Source organism: Scomber japonicus, chromosome 16, assembly GCF_027409825.1.
Source record: "Scomber japonicus isolate fScoJap1 chromosome 16, fScoJap1.pri, whole genome shotgun sequence".
In the NCBI taxonomy this organism is placed as follows: Eukaryota; Metazoa; Chordata; class Actinopteri; order Scombriformes; family Scombridae; genus Scomber; species Scomber japonicus.
Window position 1 is genome coordinate 18,871,321 of NC_070593.1, and position 25,539 is coordinate 18,896,859.

General features: G+C 41.8%; 2 protein-coding genes across 3 annotated transcripts in view; one reads left to right on the forward strand and one right to left on the reverse strand.

The window, feature by feature from the left end:
* LOC128375222 (formin-like) overlaps window positions 1-20,879 on the forward strand; it is a 35,440-nt gene extending 14,561 nt beyond the window's left edge. The window contains exons 7-17 of the mRNA XM_053335513.1: window positions 1,455-1,516; window positions 1,762-1,850; window positions 2,745-2,874; window positions 3,052-3,198; window positions 3,299-3,358; window positions 3,465-3,585; window positions 9,642-9,734; window positions 14,837-14,888; window positions 19,416-19,565; window positions 20,637-20,718; window positions 20,814-20,879. Of these exons, the coding sequence (XP_053191488.1) occupies window positions 1,455-1,516; window positions 1,762-1,850; window positions 2,745-2,874; window positions 3,052-3,198; window positions 3,299-3,358; window positions 3,465-3,585; window positions 9,642-9,734; window positions 14,837-14,888; window positions 19,416-19,565; window positions 20,637-20,718; window positions 20,814-20,858 (1,031 nt within the window). The 3' untranslated portion in view covers window positions 20,859-20,879. The remainder of the gene's footprint in view (window positions 1-1,454; window positions 1,517-1,761; window positions 1,851-2,744; window positions 2,875-3,051; window positions 3,199-3,298; window positions 3,359-3,464; window positions 3,586-9,641; window positions 9,735-14,836; window positions 14,889-19,415; window positions 19,566-20,636; window positions 20,719-20,813) is intronic.
* Window positions 20,880-24,295: 3,416 nt separating this feature from the next.
* grem1b (gremlin 1b) lies at window positions 24,296-24,844 on the reverse strand. Of its 2 annotated transcripts, XM_053335828.1 has the most exons (2): window positions 24,727-24,844; window positions 24,296-24,612 (listed from the first exon to the last, which is right to left on the reverse strand). In XM_053335828.1, exons 1-2 carry the CDS (start codon window positions 24,842-24,844, stop codon window positions 24,296-24,298), a joined length of 435 nt encoding a protein of 144 aa, XP_053191803.1. The 2 variants fall into 2 exon arrangements, with proteins under 2 accessions (XP_053191803.1, XP_053191802.1); XM_053335827.1 differs by having other exon boundaries at window positions 24,296-24,844.
* Window positions 24,845-25,539: the final 695 nt, after the last annotated feature.

A 25,539-nucleotide genomic window follows, 5' to 3' on the forward strand; every position in this document is an offset into this window, starting at 1 on the left:
TTCCCTCTGATCCAGACATTGGGACCACATTGACAGCTTCCCTGCAACAGGAACAGCTGGGAACCAGAATGCAAAGTATTACCTTGTTAGCTGGAAGCAGTAGCGTAGTGTTAGAAATGTTTCATTTGACCTGTGCCAGAACGGTACAAGAGTTTTGGCACTGAAACCAAAATCACACTTTTTTTCTGTTCATTGCTATAAACCTTTTTTCTATTTGATATTTTTTCCAAACTTAAAAAGCAAATCCAAAATCAAATGCCTCAGTATTTAAAGTGCTATATACTTATTTCATCCAAATATGTAACTGAACTGATTTAAACCCAAAACAAGAATCTGATTTGAAGCTTCTGATGCCAACTTTTGACACTTACTTATATATTCATAATTTGACCAATGCACAAAAAGCATAGGTTTCCCCCAAGCCTTTAAAACACTGAAAACATTGACTTATTTATTGTAATTTTGATTTAATTGCTTCGTCATGCCTTCTTAATGGCCTGGAAATCCTGATGTGCGACTGTATTCGGTGACAGTGATGGCTCGTCACATCTAGTGACTGATTTGAGAGCGGTAGGTGGTACGCAGCCGTTCCTTGGCTGACACCAACCAGACAACTGTCAGCTGATCCAGGAGCACTGGAGCCATCCCTCCCCTCCTCCCCCACAGAGCCATAAACCTGTGACACCTCTCAGACACAGAACAGGAGTCCCCTTTCTCTTTTTCTGCTGTCTTCAACACTCTGCCCTCCGTGCACTCTGTAATGTTTACAGTTTGAGGCAGGCTAAACAAACATGCAGCCTCTAGGCAAAGATGAAGCAGCATCTCTCTCCCTTGAGCCATTTCTTAGTGCTTTTCCCCAGTTCCCCATGTCTAAATGATGATGTCCACCAACCTATATTCCCACCTTTTCCCCTTCGTCCTTTACCGTTTCAGCTCATTTTCTCCTGCCTCACTCCCCTTGTGGTTCTAGCTGCAGACTCAGAGCTTAACCAGTTTCAGGCTTTCTGTATTGAGTTGTGGTGAGGGGCTTCACAGGAGAGAGGAGGAGAGGATCGCTGTGGTCCCAAACCCAATCTGCCTTGTATATCTGCCCCACAGCCAAGCCACACTCCCTCAAGCTAATATCCTAAATTAGGTGTGTAATTCAACTACATGGGGATTGGATGATGTGTTTTTTTGGTTGCTGGTAAAGGTGTTCCTTTTTTTTCTCCTCATACTGCAATTTATGTTTTTATTCTGCCCCCAATGTAGGAGGTCTTACCATATAGTTTATTACAAATATTAAAGTGCTCTTAACCAACATTTAACAAAATTACAGGACTATCCTGATTTTGCATCCCTAGTTGGAAAAACAAATTAGTTCTTCAAGGACTGGCTGCGCTTAAAAGGGAGTAGGCTTTGGCTAAGATTCTATCCATTTATAAGCTTGATGAATATTGACTTTACTGTTCCAGCTGTTCTTACTGTGGACAACTCTGTGGTGGATTTGGAGACCATTGAAGCTTTGTACGAAAATGTAAGTATGTGGGAGAAGTCTGTCTAACATAATAAAATAGCAGCAAGTATGCAGTTGTAAAGTCATTTGACAGGTTTAAAGAAAACAGAGACTGAACCTAATTATTGTTATTGCTACAAATGAATTTTACAAGTCTTATTGTCAGCGCTAACAGATTTTTTGTTACTGTGCAGCATCTTACATGGCAACACTTTCTACAGTCTTTCTCTCACTGAACATATCTGTGTGTTATGTCTCTTGATTAGAGGGCCACTACTGATGAGATGGACAAGATCAAGAGACATTATGAGAAATCAGTAGAAGATGAAGTCAAACTGCTGGACAAACCTGAACAGTAAGATCACTTCTACCAAAGTTCAAACATTTTATAGCACTCCACAAACAACATTATATAATCCCGAGTCATAATAAACCTGCCTGCACTTATCAAAGAAATAAAGGTGAGCCTGAGGTGCTGAGAATTAGATTAGCAGAAATGTTAAATATGAATTCACTTGTGGCTCTGAGATTTCACAAGACTGATCAATTAATGCAAACACCATGACATAATTCCAGTATGATTAGTAGGGACATATATGATTATTTGGAAGTTTTTGTGCAATAAAGATAAATAAGTCTTATTTAGATATTGGTCAAACCACTTTAACTATTATCTTGGGATCTACTATTAATTTACTCAAAGTCTTACATATTTTCTTGAAAGTGTGCACATTTGCACATTTATGGACATTGCTTCAGTAGTTACATCCTGTCAGGGTTAAGTAGTCCGGGCCGGTTAACGAGGCCTGGACCCAGCAGTGCCGCTCAGCCTGGCCTCCCTATTTCTATGTTTGACCAGAGCTGTCACTACGGCTGCCTGAGTCATCCCTACTCAGTGTCTACCTCCATCAGTAGGGCCTAATCACCCAGGATGTTACCGCTCCGCTCCCCTCCGACACGGCACTGTTTACATAAGTCGTCCCGCATCAGGCCAGAGCTACCTTTGATCAATCGCTGTGCGCCGCTCGCTGCTTTCCCTCCACCCGACCCCGTAGACCTTTCAAACCCAGCCGAGCAGCACCACTCATGCCTTACTGTGAACATTGACTCAGCTGCCCTTCATGGGGAAGCACGGCCTGCCAAGGACCCAAAATAGTTCTTCCTGTTAGACATTTTGTTTAATTCTGTCATAACACATCACACCCCATTCTCTTCGACCGCCCCCTCCTCCTCCCCTCTTGTTTTCCAGGTTTCTCTATGAGCTCTCCCAGATTCCCGACTTTGAGGGCCGGGCTCACTGCATCATCTTCCAGTCAGTGTTCCTTGATACCATCTCCTCCATCCATTGTAAGGTGGACATCATCTCCAATGTCTGCAAAGTAAGAACATCGTGTCAACAAACAGTGCTTTAGAGAAGTGTCACTAATGCTACTTCAGTGTTTACTGATCCATAAACTCTGTGTGCTTGTGTGTGTGTGTGTGTGTGTGTGTGTGTGTGTGTGTGTGTGTGTGTGTGTGTGTGTGTGTGTGTGTGTGTGTGTGTGTGTCTGTATCAGTCGCTGCTAGAGTGCAACAGTTTGCAGGATGTAATGGGTCTTATTCTGGCCTTTGGGAACTATATGAACGGAGGGAACAGGACTAGAGGTCAAGCTGATGGCTTTGGACTAGAGATCCTCCCCAAACTAAAGGATGTCAAGAGCAGGGTAACATACATCATATGATTTAATACTGAAAAATGTTCCCAAAGTACAATAATATCCCATTATCCATATTCATATCACATTAATATGATTTCTTCTTCAGGACAATCGTATCAATTTGCTGGATTATGTGGCTTTATACTACCTGCGTAATTTTGACAAGGTAAAGTACCGACGGGCAAAAATGTACACTCTTAAAACATTTGTTAGTTAACACTTGTATATTTTATGTTTGGTTTTTATTGTTTGCTTGTCTGTTTTTGTTTTAGCATGCCGGTACAGATAAGAGTGTGTTCCCTTTGCCGGAGCCTCAGGATTTCTTCCAGGCTGCCCAGGTCAAGTTTGATGACCTCGCTAAGGACATCAGGAAGCTGAAGAGAGATTTGACTGGTAGGACAAAGTACCTCTGTGACTTAAACTGCACACCACATTGCATTTTATTGCTCAGGTCATCTTTATTTCATTGTCAGTGTAATTGCATACATTAACATCACACTTTAACCAGAGTAGTTTAAAAGTGCTCTTCTTGCCCTGTGCAGAGAGGTTTACAGGTGCATTCAGGGACTTTCCGGCCATGTCGTCAGAACACTGCAACCTCTCCTGTTTTTCAGTACAAATGACACAGTAGCTAGCTGAAGAAGCAACTTTTCATCGATTTCTGTCTCCTGAGCACTTTAAAAGCAGGATAAATATCCAAAAAGTAAATTCCAGATAATTGAGGAAGCATCAGAGTAATAATTGGCAGATGAATAAGTAAACATTCTTTTAATGCTCTGTGCTCAAAGTGTCACGGGCGCCGAGCCACTCAGTAACCCAACCAGCCAGCCAGTCAGTCAGTCTTGGCCAGGGCCATGCGTAGGTTAAAGGCGATGCCCCCCCAGTGCCCCTGGTGTCTGTGGTTATTTAAATCAACCAATAATACGGCATATGAAAGCAATTAGATTTGCTCTGCAGCTCTCCCCTACGTTTTTTAGATCGCTGTTAAAGCCCTCTCCTCTCTGACCCGGGGGAAAAATACAAAGAGTCTACTAAAGTACTCAAGCTGTCACTCATTTATTAGGAAAAATGGAAGACCTGAAGACAATAAATGCAACATAAGGGCCCTCGTATTTGATCTCTGTTGCAGCACAGTCTGGCACAGTAGTCCTCAGGGGTATTAGCATCACAGGGCGAGTGTTGGATTCTAGATGTTTGGTGAGCTCCACCTATGACTCCCACCATTTTTATCCTCTTCAGCCGCCAGAAATAAATATTTATGCCTGGCTATTATAAACCAGCCTAAAGAAAGCAACTGGTCTTAATTATAAAGCTAACACAGATCACTTCCATCCACATTATGAATTTTGTCTGACACCGAGGCTAACGCTGAATCACAGCTCAGTTTAGTCTCTCCTTTTGACTTACACAAGCAAGCCTGTCTGCCCCTCACCTGATCCTGAGGTGGCGACTGCAGCGATTGCCAGTGTCTTGCCCTCCAGCCTTGGGTCAAAGGTCAGGAGACTCGGTCCTAACACACCAGACAGAAATCCGTCCCTCCCAGTTTAGCCTCTTCTTCCATACTGACAGAGTATTTGTATGAGATTTATATGAGACATGCACACAGAGAAAACTATGTAAATCTGCATGAGTGTGCACAGCAGTAATGACTTTCTGTGCGTCGTTGCATGTGTATGTGTGTGTGTAAGTGTGTGTGTGTGTGTGTGTGTGTTTGTGCAGCGACTAGTCAGAAGCGATGCTCAGGAGCGGGTCCCCGTCCGCTCGGCTGCCCTCTTGCTTGTGCAGAAACATGATCCTCTTTTGATGGGGCTTCCTGTTTGGGGAGAGGGTGATGACCTCTCTCTGTGCTCCCCCCAAGGGGTGAGGGATGAGTGGGAGGCCACAAGAATCTAAACCTACTGTAGGACTCTCAGCTCCCATAGAGACAAATATCTTTTCTGTTTCATTCAACAATGATTGTATTCCAGTGCTTTTCCAAATTGCGCCTAAATTTCAAATTAGCTTGAACTTAAAAATCCTGTAGAAGTTGGTCTACATCACAGCTAATTGTAGTTGAAGTTTCATTTTCAGATGACCACTTTCAGACCGTTGAGTACCTACATAAAGATCTCTTTAAGTGCTGTGTAATTGTACTGGACAGAGAGGCAGGGACGCTACCGAATGAAATAGGATCAAATAAAAAGAAACAGTCAGAGCTCATTTGCTGCTCAGGGGAGTTTAGTGTTTCACAGAAGGCCTGGCCCAGGTTAGACATTCATCACTGTGGCAAATCAGACAGTGTCCTGATTTTAAATGGCCTTTAACGTCAGCTTCAGGCAGGGCCTTTAGCCTGAGGTCTGTTTTACAACGGAGACTCCACTCAGAGCGCCATGTGTAAAGAAGTGCTGTCACCACTCTTCTGACCAAACAAGACAAATATGATGCTGAATTTGGGTATTTTTTTGTAACCGGTTGATTGCAAATGAAAGGGCTAGATATGGTTGCCTCTTAATTGTCAATAAATACCAAAAGAGATCATTCACATGTTGAGCTGGTATGACAAATGCAGATAATTGCAGTAGAATGACTGTGAAAACCTGAGCACGGGTTAATGCTCCACCTCATCTTCTAAGTCTGGCCTGATTGCATTTACCTGTCAGCACAGCAAAAATGTAGGAGAAGGATAAAGGTTGATTTATGAGGAATGGAAAGGGGAGAGAGGGACTTACCTTTCCGTACTCAGGCAGGCTCCTCGCTGGAATAGTTTCATCCTGCAGAAAAGGGGAGAGCTGGAAGTCTGACAGTCTGCTCGGAATTGTAGATAATTGGGGATCAGTGAGAGAATTCACTTTCCAGGTATAAATAACTGGAACATGCCAAGACCAGGAGCACTGTACTGGTTTAACCTTTGATGAACGGTACAAAGACTGTAAAATATAAAGTATTTTCCAAAGCCTCTCCAGAAAATGTTTTTTATAACAGGGCGTGCGTGGATTACTGTCTGATTCTACATGCAGGTATTTGTAAAACTGAAAAGAACTTGTATTTGAAAAAAAAAAAACCCAGTGAATTATTAGTTGGAACTGCAGTTCAACAGAAAAATGTACAAAATCAAAGACAAGACAAGTCTTTGGAAATTAAGCGAACGATGATTTAAGATTTCGTTCACCCTTTCTGACGTCATGGATTTCCGTTTGCGCCTCTTCCTGTTGTTGCTGCCACTTGTTTGCTCCGTCAGCATTCATGGTGATGCAGACAGGGGAGGTGGTGGGGCGTTAGGGCAATATTTGTTCACATTTTTTGAGACATCAAACAACTAGTTTGCTGATCTTGTGGTGTGGTGCAGCCTCACCATTTACCGTATAAGCATTTTCTCTCATCCACACCACACAGTTGTGCATTGTTTTTTATTTGTGTGCAGTGAATTCCTGCAGTGGGGGCTCTTGCTTACTGCGGTAAAATCATAAGCACATATTGACATCAAAGTCACCCATTCTACAAACCACACAGGGTAAAAACCTTTGGATCACGTGTTTGTTTTTCTTCCCGTTTACTTCGCCACCACCACATGCCGCCCCCTTAACCCACAACTGTTGTCATGTTACCTCATATTACACAATAGCTGGTTGAATCCCTGACTGTTCTCCTGGAGATGTTGATACATATTTGTAGGTGTTGCTTGAATGCCTTAGGATATCAGCTCTGATTCAGCCTGTTTATCCCCACTCTGTGGCCCTTTGTGTCTGTTGTTCTGGTTGGATGTGTTTACACATTTTGCTCTCACAAAACACTCAATCAGTCAGTGAATGTCCATCAGAAGGCAGTGCAAAAATCTCAAAGTGCCCTGTTTAATGATTTGAATAATGTCAATAAATTGAATAATGTCTAGACACAGGCTACATTAGCATCCTAGTTGAAAAGATGCTGAGTCCGCCATCCGTAATGTCATCTGCTGTCCTTTTTAAGTGACAGTGGTAGGTCTTTAAACATCAGTGATGTGGCTCCCATCATGATCCAGTCTGTCTGTGGTGGGAAAAAAGTTTCCTGTGGCTATTCAGATCCTGATGGGACAAACTGTGCCATCAGCAGCATCAGACTGTAGTGCAGTTATTGTTGTAAATTGGATAATCAGCTTTGTGTTTCACACAACACAAAGCTGATTATCCACACTTGTAACAAACAGGAAGCAGCTGCATGATATCTGTTCCATGACGGATCACAATTCTTCCCTTGACATAATATATGGCACATTATTTCTACAGTAAAAGGTTTGATACAGTGTGGAGCATTAGATATATTAGACATATACAGTGAACTTCTCTCATAATTTTAGTCAACATTGATATATTGATTGATATATATTTTGGATCAGACTTTTAACAGGAAAATCCATCATTAGTTTGACATACAGTGTATATGTAGATATTTAATGTACACTTCTTTAATTGTTTTACTACATACAATGTTAATTTTGGTATCTACACATATAAGAATGTTTTTTCATATTGTATAGTTAACTTCTAACTAGTCCAAATATAAACTTAACTGACAATTCAGATAAAAACTACCATGGACATCCATTCTGTCTCCTATTTGCAAATAGTGACAACTATCTAACTTTTCACGAATCATATTATCAAGTAAATATATCAATAATTATATTACAGTAAGTCATGCTACTATATACTATATCTAGCATTTGCATTTGAATTATTGAGTCAGTGTCATTTTTAAATCATTCCTGTTTATTCCTACTGTGGTGATTAGTCTGAATGTTACATGAACTCAAAATCTTTGCTTATTTTATAGGATAAAAATGTGCTAATTTTGACTCATATTTTCATAGAAGTAATTTACACCTTTACTCAAAAATGATAATAAATGATAATAAATACATATTGTAATGAAAATACAGCAAACATAATTAGGACTGTAAACTTAGATGAAGAAGATAACTTTTCTTTCAGTCCATACAAGCAGAGATGAGGTCACAATGATTTTAGACACTGAAAAATATTTGACATGAAAACATATTTAACTGCCTCTGATTTATCTTGGCTTGTCCAACAACATATCAACATTCACTGCTCCATTGACACACATTTGGCTTCAGATTTCTCCTAAAGTCCTTAAATTCTAAGCACATACACAGCACACAGCATCAGTCATTCTCTTGCAGGAAACCCTTCTCTTGAACACACTCCTCCAAAATGTATTATCACTCTGAGACAATGTCCCAAACCAGAGCTTTTAGTTTTTATTCTTTACAGCTGCTGTGTTTTTGTGGGCTTCCTCCTTGTGGCCTTTGCTGTCTGGACCACATTTGGAAGCGAGCCACCTCTAAATTGTAGACTTGCTGTTTTGAACACTGTTTTAATGGCTTCTTTTGAGTAGGGGGATTTCTGGTAAGAAAACGTGGTTTGTCCAAACAGGATATTTTGGTTGTCATGTTTGTATGGTTGCCGATTTCTGTTTTTGATTTTGATAACTGTTAAAAATGTCCTGGAATCCAGACTTTGAGCCTGTTCACAGTTACTCCTCGATTTTTAAAGCTCAGACATTTACTCCTTTGATTTATTAAGACAGCCAATAAATGAGAGATGTAATAGACTTGAGTTTACCGAGCTGCAGGTGCAACGGCTCCACATGCAAACATGTGAGAACCAAACTCAGATCTAAAAGCAGCGACGCAGCGAAGTGAGACGGCGGCCAGACCCGTTAATGCTCTTGTTGTGTTGCAGAACTGTTTAGCTATGTAGTCATAAGCAAGTTACGGTATTTATTGCAGCCATTAATGACTTACAGGTTGGACGAATGTGCCAAAGTTTCTTCCACGAGGCATCTGTGCGTATGGTAATCCCAGTCTTACAGTTACAGAGAGGAAATTGGGAAGGTTCGGCTGGAACACGCTCAGTCACTGCTGTTTCCTCTGAGCTGGTGTGAGTTGGGTCATTTGGCAACGTGAAGAAAAGCCATCCACAAACAGCAAACAGATCTGCTGCACAAACACATTCAGACCTCGCTTATAAGGACAGAATACAGTCACTGCTGCTGTTTACAACTCAAGTAAATTCAAATTTCCTGCAGTTTTGTGTCCTCCTCATCGCTGTCCTTCTCATCATTTATTTAGAGGAGTGTGTCTCAGGCTTGTCACTGAGGCTCATAATTGAAACAGATGAATATTTTAGTATTGTTTGCATTTTAACCTGCCTGTATTAACATTAAGGAACTGCATTCTCAATTGGAAGACAACCAACGCTTGTTTCAAACACATTTCTCCTCACTACATTTTTCAGAGACCTAATTTCGAAGTGTTTTCTTTAATCTAAATTTTTTTTTTTATTCCTGAATCACTTTAACATTTGAACACTTTTGCTTCCTTTCTCCTTGTGGTTTAAATCTTCCATTCCTTCTATTCATAAGTCATTAACCTCTTTTACCCACTTTTTTTATCCTCTTCCTTCTCCCAGCTTGTGAGAGGGACGTACAGAAGGTGTGTACTAACTCATCAGAGGAACACCTCCAGCCCTTTAAGGAGAAGATGGAGGGATTTGTCTCTGATGGTGAGTCAAAATTTACAATCAGCAGTGTGGTGTGATGAAAGATGTAAGCATTTATCGTCTAAAATATGTAAATTAACTTTTATTAACTTTATGAAAGGTACAGCAACTTGATGGGAAAAGAATCATAAGAAAACCACAGCTTAGTACTTAAACACAGCACATATAGTTGCACTGATGTAGTTCTATGGTGTCCCAGCAGCAGCAGCTATAGGGGCTATAAACTATGTTTGACTGTGTAATCTTTGGCTCCTGTGAAGTACTCCTCTACAGATTGTAATCACAAAATATTTTCTACCTTTCCGTCGGAGACAATCAGAGTTGTTTCCGTCAAGATGAAGCATATGTTGTTTATTCTACTCCCACTCTTTCCAAATCATGCATAATGACACACTCAGATCCTGACAGCGGTAATGGGTCCTTGCTGTCAGTCCTGCTTGTGAGCTGGCCTGTCTCATGTTAAGTTGTGAAAGACACCAAATAAATTCTCGCTGTCTTCAAAGATGAAACATTCATTTGGATGGAGGATTTACAGCAGAGGAGATGGTCATGAAACACGGCTTACAGAGATAGAAAAAGCTCAATTTTCACCCAGACACACAGCATGAGACCTTTAAAAAGAGGAAGGTATAATTCTGTTTTTGTCATGTCAGACAGTCAGCTGTGTGGTGCAGAATCTGTGTCCTAGTACGTGTGTTTGTGAGCAAGTGTGTTTTTGTTCTTGCTGGGAGAGGGCGTCTCGGTGCGCTGTAAGACAGCATGAGGACAGGAGTCTACAGGCCTGTAGAAAGGATCGCATTGCCTCTAACATGGTTCTCATGTACTCTCGGCTGCCATAAAGCTGGCAGGACATCTCTGGCTGCGGCCTTGTAAAGACTGGCCAGCCTCAGTGGATCAGGCCCGGGGACCACCGTGACAGGAGCAGAGCTTCCCCAGCAGACTCTGATCATGTCGCCGTCTGTCCCCTTTCTGACCCACACACAGCTGCTCTCATACTCTCATCTTTCTCAAACTAAAGAAAAGGTGTAGTAACTGCCACGCCTGGTAAAATACTGGTAAAATATCATGTAGGAGCTAACTTTGAGCCTTTTATCATGGGAACTGCACCCTTGGATGATGAGAATCCCAAGAGAAAATTTGTAAAGTCCCAGACTTTTAGCGGGAGTGGTAAGAACACGTGTACTTTGGTGGGTTAAGCATTGAAGGTGACTGTGTACACATTTCCATGAGTTATGGCTCACTTTTCATTGAAGTGATGGTACATGCTGGGTGTTGGACACCCGTATTCTGCTCCACATGTTTGTTTCACCAAAGCATTATTATACACAAACCCTCCTCTGCATGCAAGTGAATGCCTTTTAAGGCCTCTAAGTTTGCCACAGAGGACCCAGCCTTTGTCTCCTGCACACAACACATCATTAGATCCAGTTGTGTACAAACTGGATGATTTGCCACCTGCATGACCTCTTGTCCCTATGGCTTGGCACTGATGTCATTGGGCAAAAATCACTCTTTTATCTTAATGAGGGCACAGTTATCACACACTTATCTCTTGTCAGTTACACATGCATGTATTAAAAAAGGTTTTAACCTCACCTCTAGTGAAAAGGTTTGGTTTATTTTTGTCCACAGGATAAAAAAATTACATTTAAAAAGTTCAATAGCAACATTTTTCACACTGTTCCCATTACTCTGCAGAATCCAGAGAACATACTGTTCATGTATTTGGTACAAAGTAACTCAACTTTTCACAGTGAGCTCAGTGGATTATTCAAAGTTATGGAAACAATGATTATTGCTTTTATTAATAATCAGCAAATTAAGTTTATGTTGATCAACAGCAATTTTGGTAATCAATTTATAATTTCAAGTCATTCATCAAGCAATATTTCACATTATGTACATCCCCATTTTATTTTTAAATGGAATATCTTTTTATTTATATATCTTTATTACTTTAGACTATCGGCTGAACAAAAGAAACTATTTGAATACATCACCCTGGGATCTGATTGTCATTTTTCACTATTATCTTACATTTGAAAAAAAATAATGGACAGATTAATCATTAAGCCCTATAAAATGTGCTGTTGTTGTTGAATTTTTAAATCTTTTTTGTCATTGCAATGATCACCACAAACAAAATCCCCTTCACTTCCATTGTAGTGGGGTTTCTTTGTAGTTTGGGTAACCACTTGTGCACTATCTAATGATTTGACACATTATAAGTCGTCATCAACATCATGTCATATTTCCTCAGTCTTAGTGACAGACCAAAGTGCCTCTAGATTGCATTAAATGGCTGATTGCAAACGTAACTAGCAGCAGTGCAGGGAGTCTCTTTCTATTATAAAAGATTCAGATGAGGAAGCCTATCTGAAAGAGAGATTGTAGCCAAATGTTTCTGGTGGAAGAATGAAAATTTATGGGGAGTCCACGTTCTGAGTATAATTCCTGAAAAGATGTTTGTTATTTCATACCAAGTCTGTGGTGGTGGTGAGATCATGTACCCTCCGAGGGGTTGTAACACAAATAGAAACGTGTCTTGACATGTTCCAGTTAGTTTATCCTCCTTAACTACTTTTGACTTCTAAAGCCTTGGTCAATATCACAGAGTATATATGAGAAAGCCACTGTGGTTGCCACTGGCTACAAAATGGCAGCAATTTCCACAAAGAACATCTTGAACATAAACTGTGCAGTGGAATACTTGTAAACCTTTCTTTCATAAACAGAATTCCTCGAGCTGTTGCCCATGCGTCGGGAGGAGCCATGTGTAATCATCGTTCGTGATGATTCCATGACTTCAAAAGGCAAAAACAAAGCAACAGTTCTCACATCAAAGGTGCAGCTAAGGCTCTTAAACAGTGACTCATCAGTGAACGAGTGAATATCTCACCCAGGTAAATGCTCAGGCGGCTGAGCACGGATGCATGTGTTTGACACATTTAGAGTTTTTTAGAAATTGGAATTGACCTGTAAGAAACAGGAATGAGGACATATGGTGGAGTAGAAGTTCTCCTCCATGCAACGAGAAAAGTCTAACAGAAAGAAAAAGGGAAAAGTCTAACAGAGTGAGAACAGATAGAAACACAACTTTTTAGTGAGAGTTGTGTTTCTGAGTAGCACTGACCCATAACCCAGCCTGTGGAGAAGCTCTCAGCAGGGTCTGCAGGTGAACCCAAACGCCCTGCACTCTGCCTCTTAAACTTGCTTGTGTGATCTCTACCAGGTCTAACAGAGGATACATCAGAAACCCAGTGATCCATTCTCTTGTAAGGTTCCTGCCCTTGTCCCTTCACTGCAAAGTCCTTCCTTCCTCCTGTTACACTTCCTTTCTTTATCTGTCCCGTCCTCTGGATTTTAATTAGTATTAATCTCTCCTTATTCGATTCTCTCCTTTCAGAGCTGTTCTTTGAGGGTTAATAAAAAGAAAAGGGGCCGTGGAGGTTTGACCATCCCTAATCAACCACCTGATTGTTTCCCTTTTTTAATAGGAGCTCTTTGAAACCTCAGGGGATATTCTGACGGGCATATTTTTTGTGTTGAATACGCGGCATGACTAATTGAAAACAAATTCCTGCTTTTAATCTCAGCTTGTGCGAGTCTCATTTCACCAGCTCCGTGAGGAAATGTGTGTGTATCATCACATCCTCGTGCTTTGTTGTCCATGACTCAGTACCCAATAACCAAAATTCCACTTGTTCAGATGACCGTGAATTACGTAGAACATGCAGAATTAGCAGATAACCGGTATCCAGGGAGCCTGTTTTTGATGAAGTCTCGGTGTTGCATCTGTGTCCTGATTAGAGGTGGTGTAAGGGAGACAGAACAGGATGCTCTATGGAAATCCTCAAGGTCCTCAGCATCCCTCTTCCAATGCTCTCCATCTCTTTGTTATCTGGCTGCTAGGTATAGCAGTGGTTTGGAAAAGTGTGTCAGAGTTTTAAAGCCCTAATTTATTGTCCTTCTCAGCATGCACGTCTCATAACTTTCTAGTTAGCGACTACTGGTTTCATGTTTACACAGGGAGCGGAGGAAGAGAAACTTCACACATCCTCTCACTCTGGGCCACTCTCTCTCTCTTTCTCTCTCCCTCTCTCTTTCCCTCAGCCTCTCGGCTCCAGTGCCACCTCTGCACAGTCACACCAGAGGGGTACCTCAGGCGCCAGCCTGACCCCCACTGAGACTAACGCCATTGGTCACGGCCCCTCTCCTCTTCCCCCTCCTCCCACCAACCCAGACATGGTTACCCCCTCCCTTCATTAGGTTTACCTCAGCCCCATTGCCCACATACATGTAAAAAGGAGTAAAAGTAAAAGGGGTGGTTGGTCGGAGGCTTAAGCTCACCTTCTCCCAAAAGACCCCCAAACCTGCCTTTGAACAATTTTTTGGAGACTTCCCCCTCTTAAATCTTCAAGTAGGAAAGGTCCCCCATCATTGTAAAAAGGATGAATCTGGAAAAATGCAATAAATCTGAGATCACAGGCACTCTCTGGCCCTAGATAAATTCTTGCACCTCGGCCTGGCCCGCCGCACACATCTGCCTTGCATTTAGACACTTTTACATGGCAAGAGTCCACAGGAGCCTCCAGTTCTCAAGCCTCTCTGTTCAACCCTGCACCCCTGCTCCAGGTCTGCTTGGAACACGCACATGTACAGTATGTCAACACACACACACACATATACACACACACACACACACACACACACACACACACACACACACACACACACATATACACACACACACCTCCACGAACAGACCACTGCTCCCTGCCCCAACAACAGGCGTCACAGGCTCGTACTCCCATGCGTCAACACACAGAGGCACGTCAAACTTTACAATGTGCTTAACTGTCACTTGGATAACACGCTCCCTGCGTCAGTGACATCTCAACCCAGGAGCTGTTCTTCCTCTACTCTCCTCACTTGACAAATACGAGGCTACTGAACACAGCGCCACCTTCTGGAACTGTTATCTGGGATCAGTTTTTGAAGTGGCTGTCAGTGGAAAACATTTGGTTGTCCATATCACCAAAAGCCCCATAATCTGCCCCCTGTGACCTGTCTTAATCCAGTGTTTTCTGTTTTTTTTGTTGCAGCTCAAAAGGAGCATTCTGCTGAAGAGGACCGGCTCAACACAGCACAGAAAAGGTAGGAGCCCAACCTCAGGAACCAGAAAAACAAGATGCATTTAAAATGATAATGAACTACTACATCTGCTCGGAAAGAATTTCATCTCTCACTAGTGTATCAGTGCCGTGTCTGTGTTAAAATTCCTGAAAAACACAAGGGAGTTCTGCCAAGGATTGCACACATCACATAGCAGTATTGAGTTATTTACTATTTTTCATATAGATAACTGGTAGCTGGTATCTGATAGCACTAATGCTCACTATTTATATAGTTGTTTACAGTAATATTAACTCCAGCTGATAAGGCTTCTGGTAGCTTGGTTTACTATTTAAACTATGACCAGAAAGAGACAAGGAGACTTATTTATACACCTGTGCTAAGCCTTTTGTGACTCGTCTTAATGAAATATAGATAAGATACATGTGTTTTACAGGAACACTGATAGATTTGTACACGCAAATAATGTTCAGCAATAGTGTGTTTTTAAGCCTGAGCGGCCCCTGCGTCCTCCCCTGCAGTTTCTATCAGTCTTATCTTCCATGTTTTGTGCAGAAGGCTCCCAAGAGTCTTCTGAGACGTCAGATTTATAGGCGTGAGACACACTGGCAGCCGCTTAGCTCGTGTTTGGGCGAAATCATATCTGGAACATTTCATATTGGAAAAAGATGGTGGAGCAGACAAACAAAGCAAATAGATTATTTTTGCCTTGTTTGGACAGAGAGCAGAATTGTTTGCTTTAAATTGTAACTCTCCCACTTCCAAAATAAATCATGAAAGCACATAAAGGAGAAAGTGAAAGACGCCGGACGCAAGAAAATGGAAACTATAAACAATCAGGAAGTTGATTGCTTTGGACAATACTATAACTCAGCAAATGGTTCCAAACTGCTCTGTTTCATGTTGATGCTTTTAAGCCAAGAAAATCACTGAGGGGCGGCTGAAACTCTTGCTCTCTGTCCTGGTCCCCCACCCTCACCATGCCGGTATTTGTATCCACTGGACTGGTACGTGTGTGTGTGTGTGCGCGTGTGTGTGTGTGTGCACATGTATGCACCCTCTTGTGCATTGAGTGACACCACTGTAATGAAGGCATTGAACTTGGAAGGGAATATTGATCAAAAGGGCCAAGCAGCTGACAGCACCTTTGCCTTTTTAATGAAGTTTTCCTTTAATTTCATCTAAAGAGGGGGCTGGCTGAGGCGCTAGGTAGAGCGAGAGAGTGGAGGGGGCTCTCTCTCTCTCTCTTTCTCTTTCTCTCTCTCTCTCAGGTTCCCACCGAGCCACCTCGTAAAAGTGACACGCTGTTGATGAATATGGGCGTCAGAGGGCTCACCGGGCCCTGGGTGGGCTCTCACATCTGTGCTGGATGAGGGATCCTCACACAAACGCACAATGGCAGCAGTGGCAACATTATGGCTCGCTGTTAATAAAGGAAATAGACAACACATCCTTGGTGCTACCTAATACCTCGACCTCGGCCTCATGAGGAGTCAGTGAGTTTAGACGCCTCTGAGCCAACTTTGAACCACCAGTGGGTAGGAATGGGTGATGATGAGGTACAACTAATATCAAACCCCAGTACTTTTTCAGTACTACAAATACCAAAAGTTTGAATCAAATGTCAGATTTGTATTATTCTTTTCTTTTTTTTAATTAAAAATTGTGATTTGGGGCTATGTCAAAACAATTTGATCAGACAGTTTCTGTTCTAAATTGAAATTTAAGACATTTTTATTTAACTTCTTGTATCGTATTACTACTAGCATAAAAAAATATAGCTTGAAACTCTTATGTTGATATACAGTCACCATCCACTTCTTTAGGTACACCTGTGAAATCTAATGCGATTCAATACAACAGCTCTGCCATAAATTCTACATTTATAAAGCTTATACATGTTCAGTTTTTATTGACATTGGACAGAAAGGTGATAAATTCTACATTATGTGTATTACTGAGGTCAGTGTGGGTGGTGTACCAGGATGGATTATATTAAATGGTGTTCCTAATATTTTGTCCACCCCATTAACATACATTAGAGAAGGCAAACTATTAGGAACACGTTTCTATATAATGCACTCCAGTACACCACCAACTACGACCTTCATAATAAAGGAAGAATTATCACCATTCTGACAATGTCAGCGATAACTGAACATATATAAGCTTTGTAAATGCAGAATTTATGACAGAGCTTTTGTATTGGATTGCATCAGATTACACAGGTGTTCCTAATAAAGTGGCCAGTGAACATATATCTAATGTATATGGCAAAAGTATGCCAAACCAGTATAGAATTATCCAGCTGGTGTTCAGGACAGTGAACTGAGCTCCACTTTTATATTTGACAGCAAACAAAATTTTTCATACATACAAAATAAAAACTTAAAGTTAATTTTGCTCATTTTAAATCACGTTTCTTTGTGAAATCTTGATCCCTGTAGACTAGAATTTTATCAAATGTGATATGTTGACATCATTATTATGCAATTCCACCACAGATATAATAAAATATTGAAATAGCTGCCAGACCCTGCTGGTGAGGAAACACCTTCTGACACATGAGCTGATATTTTCATTGAGCATAATTTTTTAAACAGAGGTTACTTATGGCAGTACGGCCCATCCACGCTGAGTGACGAGTCCTTTTCCTCGACATACAGTCCTAATATGTCTGGTTCTTGTTTGGGTTCCTTTGAGGTTTTCTGGTTCTGTCCACATTTCCATCTCATTAAATTCCCCTCTACCACATCATGCTCAATTTCATTTGGCGCAACTCTATTCATGCAGCTATGGTTTCGTTAAATCTAGCTGGTATATTATTTTACTCTGGCGTTTCATGACGTCAATGGCTCAAAATGACTTTGTGCCTCTGCTGTATCAGCCAACAACATGGAGTTTACTTCTGTAATCTTTTTACTGGGGAAACAAAGGAATGTAGAGTTGCCTGTCCAAATATTTCCCTGATTCTCACGGCTGCTCATGGTTTTGTAATGGGTCTTTTTTTATAGCTGTCAGTGAGGAATGCCGGCTGTGGGCGCTGCAGTAAACCCTCTCACGGCAATGGCATCATAGCATGGATCACAGAAGTGTAGGCGTGTGTGTTTGTGTGCAAGTGTAGCTAATTGTTCTGCGCTTGCAAATGAACAAAGTCCCGCTTGATTTTGTTTATATTTTGCAGGTAGACTGGCGTGTGTGAGCGTGTTTGCATCTGTTTTGAGTGAAGCTTTGTGTATCTGCTTGTTGCACATGCTCAGAAGAGTAAAAGCAAAGGCACTCTGTTGCTTGATTTGTGCGTGCTTTGACATGATGACCCAGGGTCAGGAGAGGAGCTGATGGAGAAGAGACCCTGTTCATCATGCCAGAGCAGGCCGGATGCAACACAGCTACCTGGGACGGCACGTCTGTTTGGTCAATCCAAACACCCAAGAGCCTTGTTTCCCTGATTTCTTTTGTAGAGGGCAGGATGATCTACTGCGCTTTTTCTTTTTTTTCTTTTTTTTGAGCATCCCAGCAAAATGACGCATCACTGGGAAATGGGAAGCAGGCTCAGGCAGAAGCCCTTTTTTCCAGCTTTTAGCAGGCCGTCTGGGCAGCATATTGTACCATTTCACTCTGCGTGAACATGTCTTAGATTAGCGTCGTGAAAGCCACCTAGCATCTGGAGGTCAGGGCCTATCTTGGGTGTCAATGGGACAGGGAGCATCTCTTGAATCATGGCCCCCTTTTATCAAGCCTTTGACAGGCACGGCTAGAAAATGTCTTTCATGTTTGGGTTAGAGAGGGAATCTGAAGCAGCAGGCTGCTTTTCATGCCTTGTGTGTGCTGCTGAGAGCCTTGCAAAGAATCGAGATTTGGTTACAATTGAATTAGACTGAGGGGCCGACCTATAACAGTGTATGCTAGTGAAGAGAATTAAAAAGAATCAGTTTATTCACATAGGTCTGATATGTCTCTGTGTGTTTTATGTCTGCACACCTGTCTTATTGAGCTCACATGCACGTATATCATATCATATTCACATCTTTGATTGTGTGCCAGTAAATATGTTTGTGGATTGTATGTGTGAGCTCCAGTGTGTGTGTGTGTGTGTGTGTGTGTGTGTGTGTGTGTGTGTGTGTGTGTGTAGGTTTGTGTTGCTGTGTCTGGAGGAGCAGCAGCCTGTTCTTGGCTGTCTCCATCTCCTCTGGCAGTCTTCCTCTGCAGGCTGTGGAGGTCAATGTGATAATGGAGCCGCCGCTACTGGCTCTCCCCCGAGGCCCAGCAGGGTGGACACTCTGTTTCCAACTCTGTTTCTCGCCTCTCTATCTGACTCTCCATCCATCATTTTCTGCGTGTACTCTGTCTGTACCGGACTCATTTTTATCCTGAATTTGTTGTTTGTGTTTCCTTGGCGCGCACACCTTCGCTTCCTTGTACTTTTTGACCTTCCTCTTCGTTCACATTGACCTTTAGTTCAACAAAACAAGCTATTATTTATGTCTGATTTTTATTTATAAGTGTTTACATGTGATAAGACAGCACTTGTTCTGTTTTCCCCTACAGTTTCCAGGACATGGTGAGCTACTTTGGGCTTAAGCCAAAGGCCGGGGAAAAAGATGTAGCCCCGAGTTACGTCTTTATGTTCTGGTACGAGTTCTGCTGTGACTTCAAGAGCACCTGGAAGCGACAAAGCAAGAACATCTCCAAGGAGAGGTGAGTGCTCCCAATTCTTAAAAAATCAAAAATCGCTTCCAAATTCAGGCTTAACCATCTTATGCCCTGATCAGACTTCATGCCTCCGTCACTTTCAGATAGTTGCTTAACAACCTCTAGACATCATGTCAAATTAGCACTAATTGTGTGAAGGTGATGTGCAGATGGTGAGCTGTAATTAAAGCAGAGAGGGAGACCATCAAAGAGGAGGCAAACACGAGAGGCTGAGGCTTCAGTGCTGTGACTGAAGGACTCAGGCCTTAATTTATGATGACTCTCCTGGCGGCCGCTTGGCTTTACTAGCAAGCGGACGGGGGCCTGTAGCCGTTGAAGGCTGCGCATTATGGGAGAACTGATAAACACTGTAATGATGCTGGACATGCAGCCCAAAGGGCAGGAGCGCTGCACGTGCGGTGCGATGGTGGAGACTGCACAGGACTAAAGCAAGGAGCTGTTACTGTCTGCATAGCCACAACTCATTCACTCTGGAGTTGTAGGTGCAATTGAATTATAAACAGTTAAATGACAAATCTGAGCTTATATTTGTCTGTGTGTGAAACGGTTGAGTTAATGTTTTCACAGCCCTGCCACAGATCCATGTGCTCTCTCTTAATTGTTTACTGGGTAATCATGTCTCACATTACTCACAGCTGATTGTGCTTATGTACAATTAACTTTATTTTAAATACAGTCAGGGCACTCATAAAAGCCAAGTGTTTTTTTAAAGGCTGCCTCATTATCTCATCAACCCACTGTCTTTCTCTACTGTATCTCACTTATAGGGCTTTCACTGGTCACAAACTCAAGAGAGTGTGTGTGTGTGTGTGTGTGTGTGTGTGCATGTGTGCGTGTGTGGCCCTATGACACAGAGTGCCCTGAGGACTTACTTAAATGTCTTGTTCTTACAAACAACTTCACAAGGACAGAGTGATGAGAGGCTACTGACTTTATATTGTTTTCATGACTTACAGAAGTCCTATCTCATGATTTAGTTACTGTGCTTTCAGAGTGTACTTCTGGTTTTAAAGGGCTTGCATATATCAAGTCCTTGTGGATTTTTTTCCCCCGTAGGTTAAAAGAAGCTCAAGAAAATATCAAGAAGATCACAGCAGAGAAGAGAGTCGAAACCAAGAAGATCAACGCCAACAGTTTGGTAAGGGCTTTTCTACAAACTCTATAGCAGAGAAATGGAATTTCCTGATAGCCGCTCTTCGATTCACTGAATCTTTTTGTGGTTCTTGCCAACAGAAAGAGAGGCTGCGGCAGAAGGAAGCCAGCGTGTCCTCCAGCTGAGAGCTGGAGAAGATCACAGGCATCCTGTATTTAGCACCTGCCTCAACAACACTGGACTGCCCTCCATGCCCTGTTCGGGCTCATAATAAAACCTTGCTGGACTCACTGCCGTAGCTCTGCTCTGCTCTACTAACAGCACTGGACTCCCCCACCCATCCCCATTTTACACTCCGCCACCCTCATGTTGAGCATTCTCCGCAGTGAGGATGCGTGGCTGACACAGCCGAAGTGATGAGAGTCTCAAAAGCCAAAGGTTGACCTCATTCATCCAGCATGGCGTGACCTCTGCGTTCCCAGCTTGTGAAAGGTCTCAAGGGGTCAGTGGGATTCACAACAGTGCCAGCTGACACATGCCCAAGATTTCTCCTGGGTCTCCAGAAGCTGAAAATGTAACATGTAACATCAGACACACATATTTAGAGTGTTAATACAGATTGTTGTACGAACACATCCAACTGCCTGCAGATTTCTGCTCAAAGGAAAAAAAATCTTTCTCTCTCTCTCCCTCTCTCAAAGCAGTAAGAAAGCAGTACCCAGCATCCTTTGCTGTAGCAAATAGCTTTTCATTCACCACGGCTCATTAAAAGTCTTGTAAATACGTAACGGGGACTGCGCAGTTTAGTTCTGCCGAATGAGGAATATGATCAATTATCCGTGCTGGGCTTCGAGTGCAGATAAAGCCATGTTGTGTATAAGTATGTGCACATACAGAACAGTATGTAGAGGTTGCACTGTGTTGTGCTGCACTGCATCAGACCGATCTCTCCTGGGTTACGGCCAGAGAAGAGCAGAACCCTCCTGACATCGGCCCGATCTCACACACACACACACACACACACACACACCCTGAAAAATGTCAAAAGAACACAACAGGTCTTGGCTGTAAACACACTCACCCAAGGTTATAAATGTATTAATCAATAGCTTTATGGAAAGCTGTTAATCCCTTATTGATTGCCGTACATCACAGTGTGTCCGGCACACTTTGAAGCACTTTCCTGTTTGCAGTAGCAGTGTGTTATAGCTGGCTTTAAACCCCATTCCCTTGTTATGTTAACTGCGTGCATTTTTCAGCTGTATTGCACTTTTTTGCACCTCTTTTCCTATGCAAGGTTCTGTTTCTTTTCGTGTTATAAGATGAATTAATTGTATCGCCTCATAATGAAATCCTATTAGATTTTTTTTTTTATTTCTAAGAAAGTGTATTAAGTTTTATTTTCACAAATGTAAGATGTTACCATGCTCCTGTGTCATTCAAGAAAAGTCTATTTATGTATGGAAAGATTTATTTTATGCCAAAAAACAAAACAAAAAAAAAACATTTAGCTTTTTTCCCTTTGAGGCTGTATTTTTATGAGTTGTAATTTAATTGACTGAGAAGCTGCCTGGTGGGTCAGTCAGATGAATGATATATTTTCACATGGAATGTCACTTGTGCGTAGAATGGAGGCCGGTTTGCCTTGTCTGTTTTGGGTAGCTCTGAACATTCAAGCATATCACCAGAAGCCATGTGAGTTGTTATACCTCAGACAGACTTCCATTATCAGAATATCTATAAAACTGCACCTTGGATTATTTTTTTTACCCTCCAAAAGTCTTTGTGTGCCATTTATTTTGTATAAAACTCAAAATATTTCAGAACTCTATAAACTGCAACATTTTACTCCAGAGTTTGAAAAAGAAAAAAGTGAGCTGATACTGACCAAGGAAATGTTGTAGCCCTCTACTGTTTGTATGTCAGTTTGTGTAACCCTCAGTAGCTCTCATGTACAGTAGGTGCTCTGCCATTTTATGGAATTGTTTTAAATTTCAACAATAAACTTCTGGATGCTGAACAAACTGGTGTGATTTTAGATGGAGGCCAGACCTTTGAAAGACACATGAAGCCAATTTTTCTCAATTATATGCTGTCAACACTTCCATTAAGTTTGCTTTAAGGAGCCTCCAAGAAAACGTGTCGTTATTGTAAGAAAACCAGAGTCATCAAACGGATCTCATGATTTATAAGCCTCATTTTAAAGACCTTGAAACTTGTTTGTGGAAGACATGAAACTGAAGTTTGTTTAAAGAGAACTAAGATTTTAGGAATGTGAGGATGAATGAGATTAATGTTAGTGTTTAGTTAATTTGCTGCATCAGTTAAATATCAGCAGAAATAGTCTGATTTACAGTGTCAATTAAGGACTTGCTTTTACCCTTTTTTAACCCATTTTCAGTTCACTCACTCAATTCCAAATGAATTGCATGCTGTGCGGATCAATGGCTTCTTATTTAATTTTTTAAAATGACAAATTGTGTCAAAGTATATTATAAAGATGATATTCAAAAGGATAACTGTAGAATATCATTTTACTAGTAAATATCAGCATTTGGGAGCTGTATAATGAACGCTGAATTGGTGCCGTCGCACTCTCCCCTCTTTACAGCCACCCAACTGATTTGCGAACCATGTAACAAAATATAGTGATGTTAAATGAAATCATTTCAAAGCATAAACAGAACAGGTAGCTGCATCTTTTCTACTAAAACTGACTTAAAAGAAATGTGCTCCAATTTCTGAGTGTGAGTGTCTCAGTAAGATGTTGGCTCCATGCAGGAGCAGCAGATGATGTGGGGGATCGTTTAAAATAAACCTCCAGCTTTGGGTGTCAATGTTCAAATAATGCGCACAATATTCCAGCATCCGTTTATTTTATGTTTTCTTGGACAATTTAATCCAAGGAATAAACAAACCGATTACATCAAATAGGGCTTTACATGTTACAACTATTTAATCTCGACGGTGTATAAACCGCCGCTGTACATTATCACGTTTTTAACTAACAAAGAAGTCTATTGTTTCTACATTTGAGTACGCACCAAATTTACAAAAGAAATATTTTAAGATTTTTGAAATGTCGAAATAAAAATCACATTTTCCATTTACAAATATCGCCACTTATAAATCCGAATTCCACACAGTGGAAACATCCAGTTTATCAAACACATTAAAATACAAAATCAGACAGGAATGCTGTTCTGTCACACAGTGAGTGTTATGAATAGTGAGTTACTGGATTATTAAATAAACCGGGTTATGGTGTCCTATTGGGGTGAGAAAGTCGTGCGTAAAACGTGCTCATTCCAAGTCAACGTTCCCGTGCAGTGGTGCTTGTTTTCAAAATTGGCAAATTACGTGATGAGTAAAATGTTCGATGCATTTCAACGTCTGTTTATAAGTTGCATGTCCACAAATGTTCACACATTGTGCAAGAAGAGATTCATAGTAGGAAGCCTAAATGTCATCGTACGTGGCACATCTCCAATTTGAGACAGGCACGTGTTCTTGGCTGTGTGACAGCCTCTTCTTCTCTCCCAACAATCCTGTCGATGAAGCAGATGAATATGAAGAAACAAACACACAGAGAGACACACGACTCATTACGCTTGTCTTTAGGCTAGTCCAGTTCTATTGATATACAGCGGCATTGTTTGACGCGCTGGATGCGTTTCTTCTTTGTGGGTGGCTGCTGGTCCGGACAGTTCAAAGTAAATGTCATGGTGGTAAAACGCTTCGGCTTGCAAAACGAACAAGACTGGAAGGCACCCTCCTCCCTGCGGATATGTCTGGGGATGTAGAATGAGTTGCACTGTCCGTAACAGAAGCGGTTGATGATGGTGCGACTGACGCAGCCCTCCTCGTGGATGGTCTGTTTGAGGGGCTGCGTCTTGCACCAGTCCCGTTTCAAATACTGGCGCTCCGTCACATGTAAAGCTTCCTGGCTGGACTCCAGCACCTCGTCGGCCGGTGAGGATGAGCCCTGCCTCTGCCGAGACCCGGAGCCCGCCTGCGGAGGCTGCGGTTGCTGCTCCGATTCGTTTGGGTTGCTTTTGTCAGGATGAGGAATGGCGCCTTGTGAACTTCGGTTTCTTTTTGAATCCGCGGGAGAGGATAGCAAGCCAATGATGAAAACCATACTGCAGAAGATACGCGTCGATTTGGCCATCCTTAGGGAGAGGAAAAAATATTAATGACCTACACCGTTTCAACTCTGGAAGGATTACGCACAGCTGTCAAAGCTTTTACGCTGCGTAAAAGCGCACAGATAGAAATTGCGTATGGCAGCTGCACGCAAAGGGAAACTCAAGAGCTTAAACTATGATTTAATTACATCAGTCCAAATATCTGTGTGAGAAATGTAATGTCTCGTGTATTGTGTTGCCATACGTTCACCATTACGCAAATTGCCACCAGATTTAAGCATAAACAGTCTTATGTGTTCCATTAACTCACACATGCACACAAACATGTGGTTTAGTATTTTCATAAATCATAAACTGTTAAATAAACTGAAGTTAAATAATATGTGGAGAATACATTACACGTGGATGTTATAATACAAAATATTCAAAACTGACTTACCTGCGAGCCACTTGAACCAGCTTCAAGTGCGATGATCTGATACTGTCACTCTTCTCTGGCACCTTCCGAGGTGATAGGCACCTACTGCTGTCGACTGCACACTGGTGGGACTCTGGATGGGTGGGAGACTAACCACTCCATAGACAGGGGCCAGGGGGTTTAATACAAATTGCTTCAGCGCCGGACTGTCTCCCTTTTAAATGTCTGCCAGCTGAGATGTGCACAACAGTTCCTTCTACATTATTGGCTAAGCACGATGTAGAGAAAATCAAAACTATC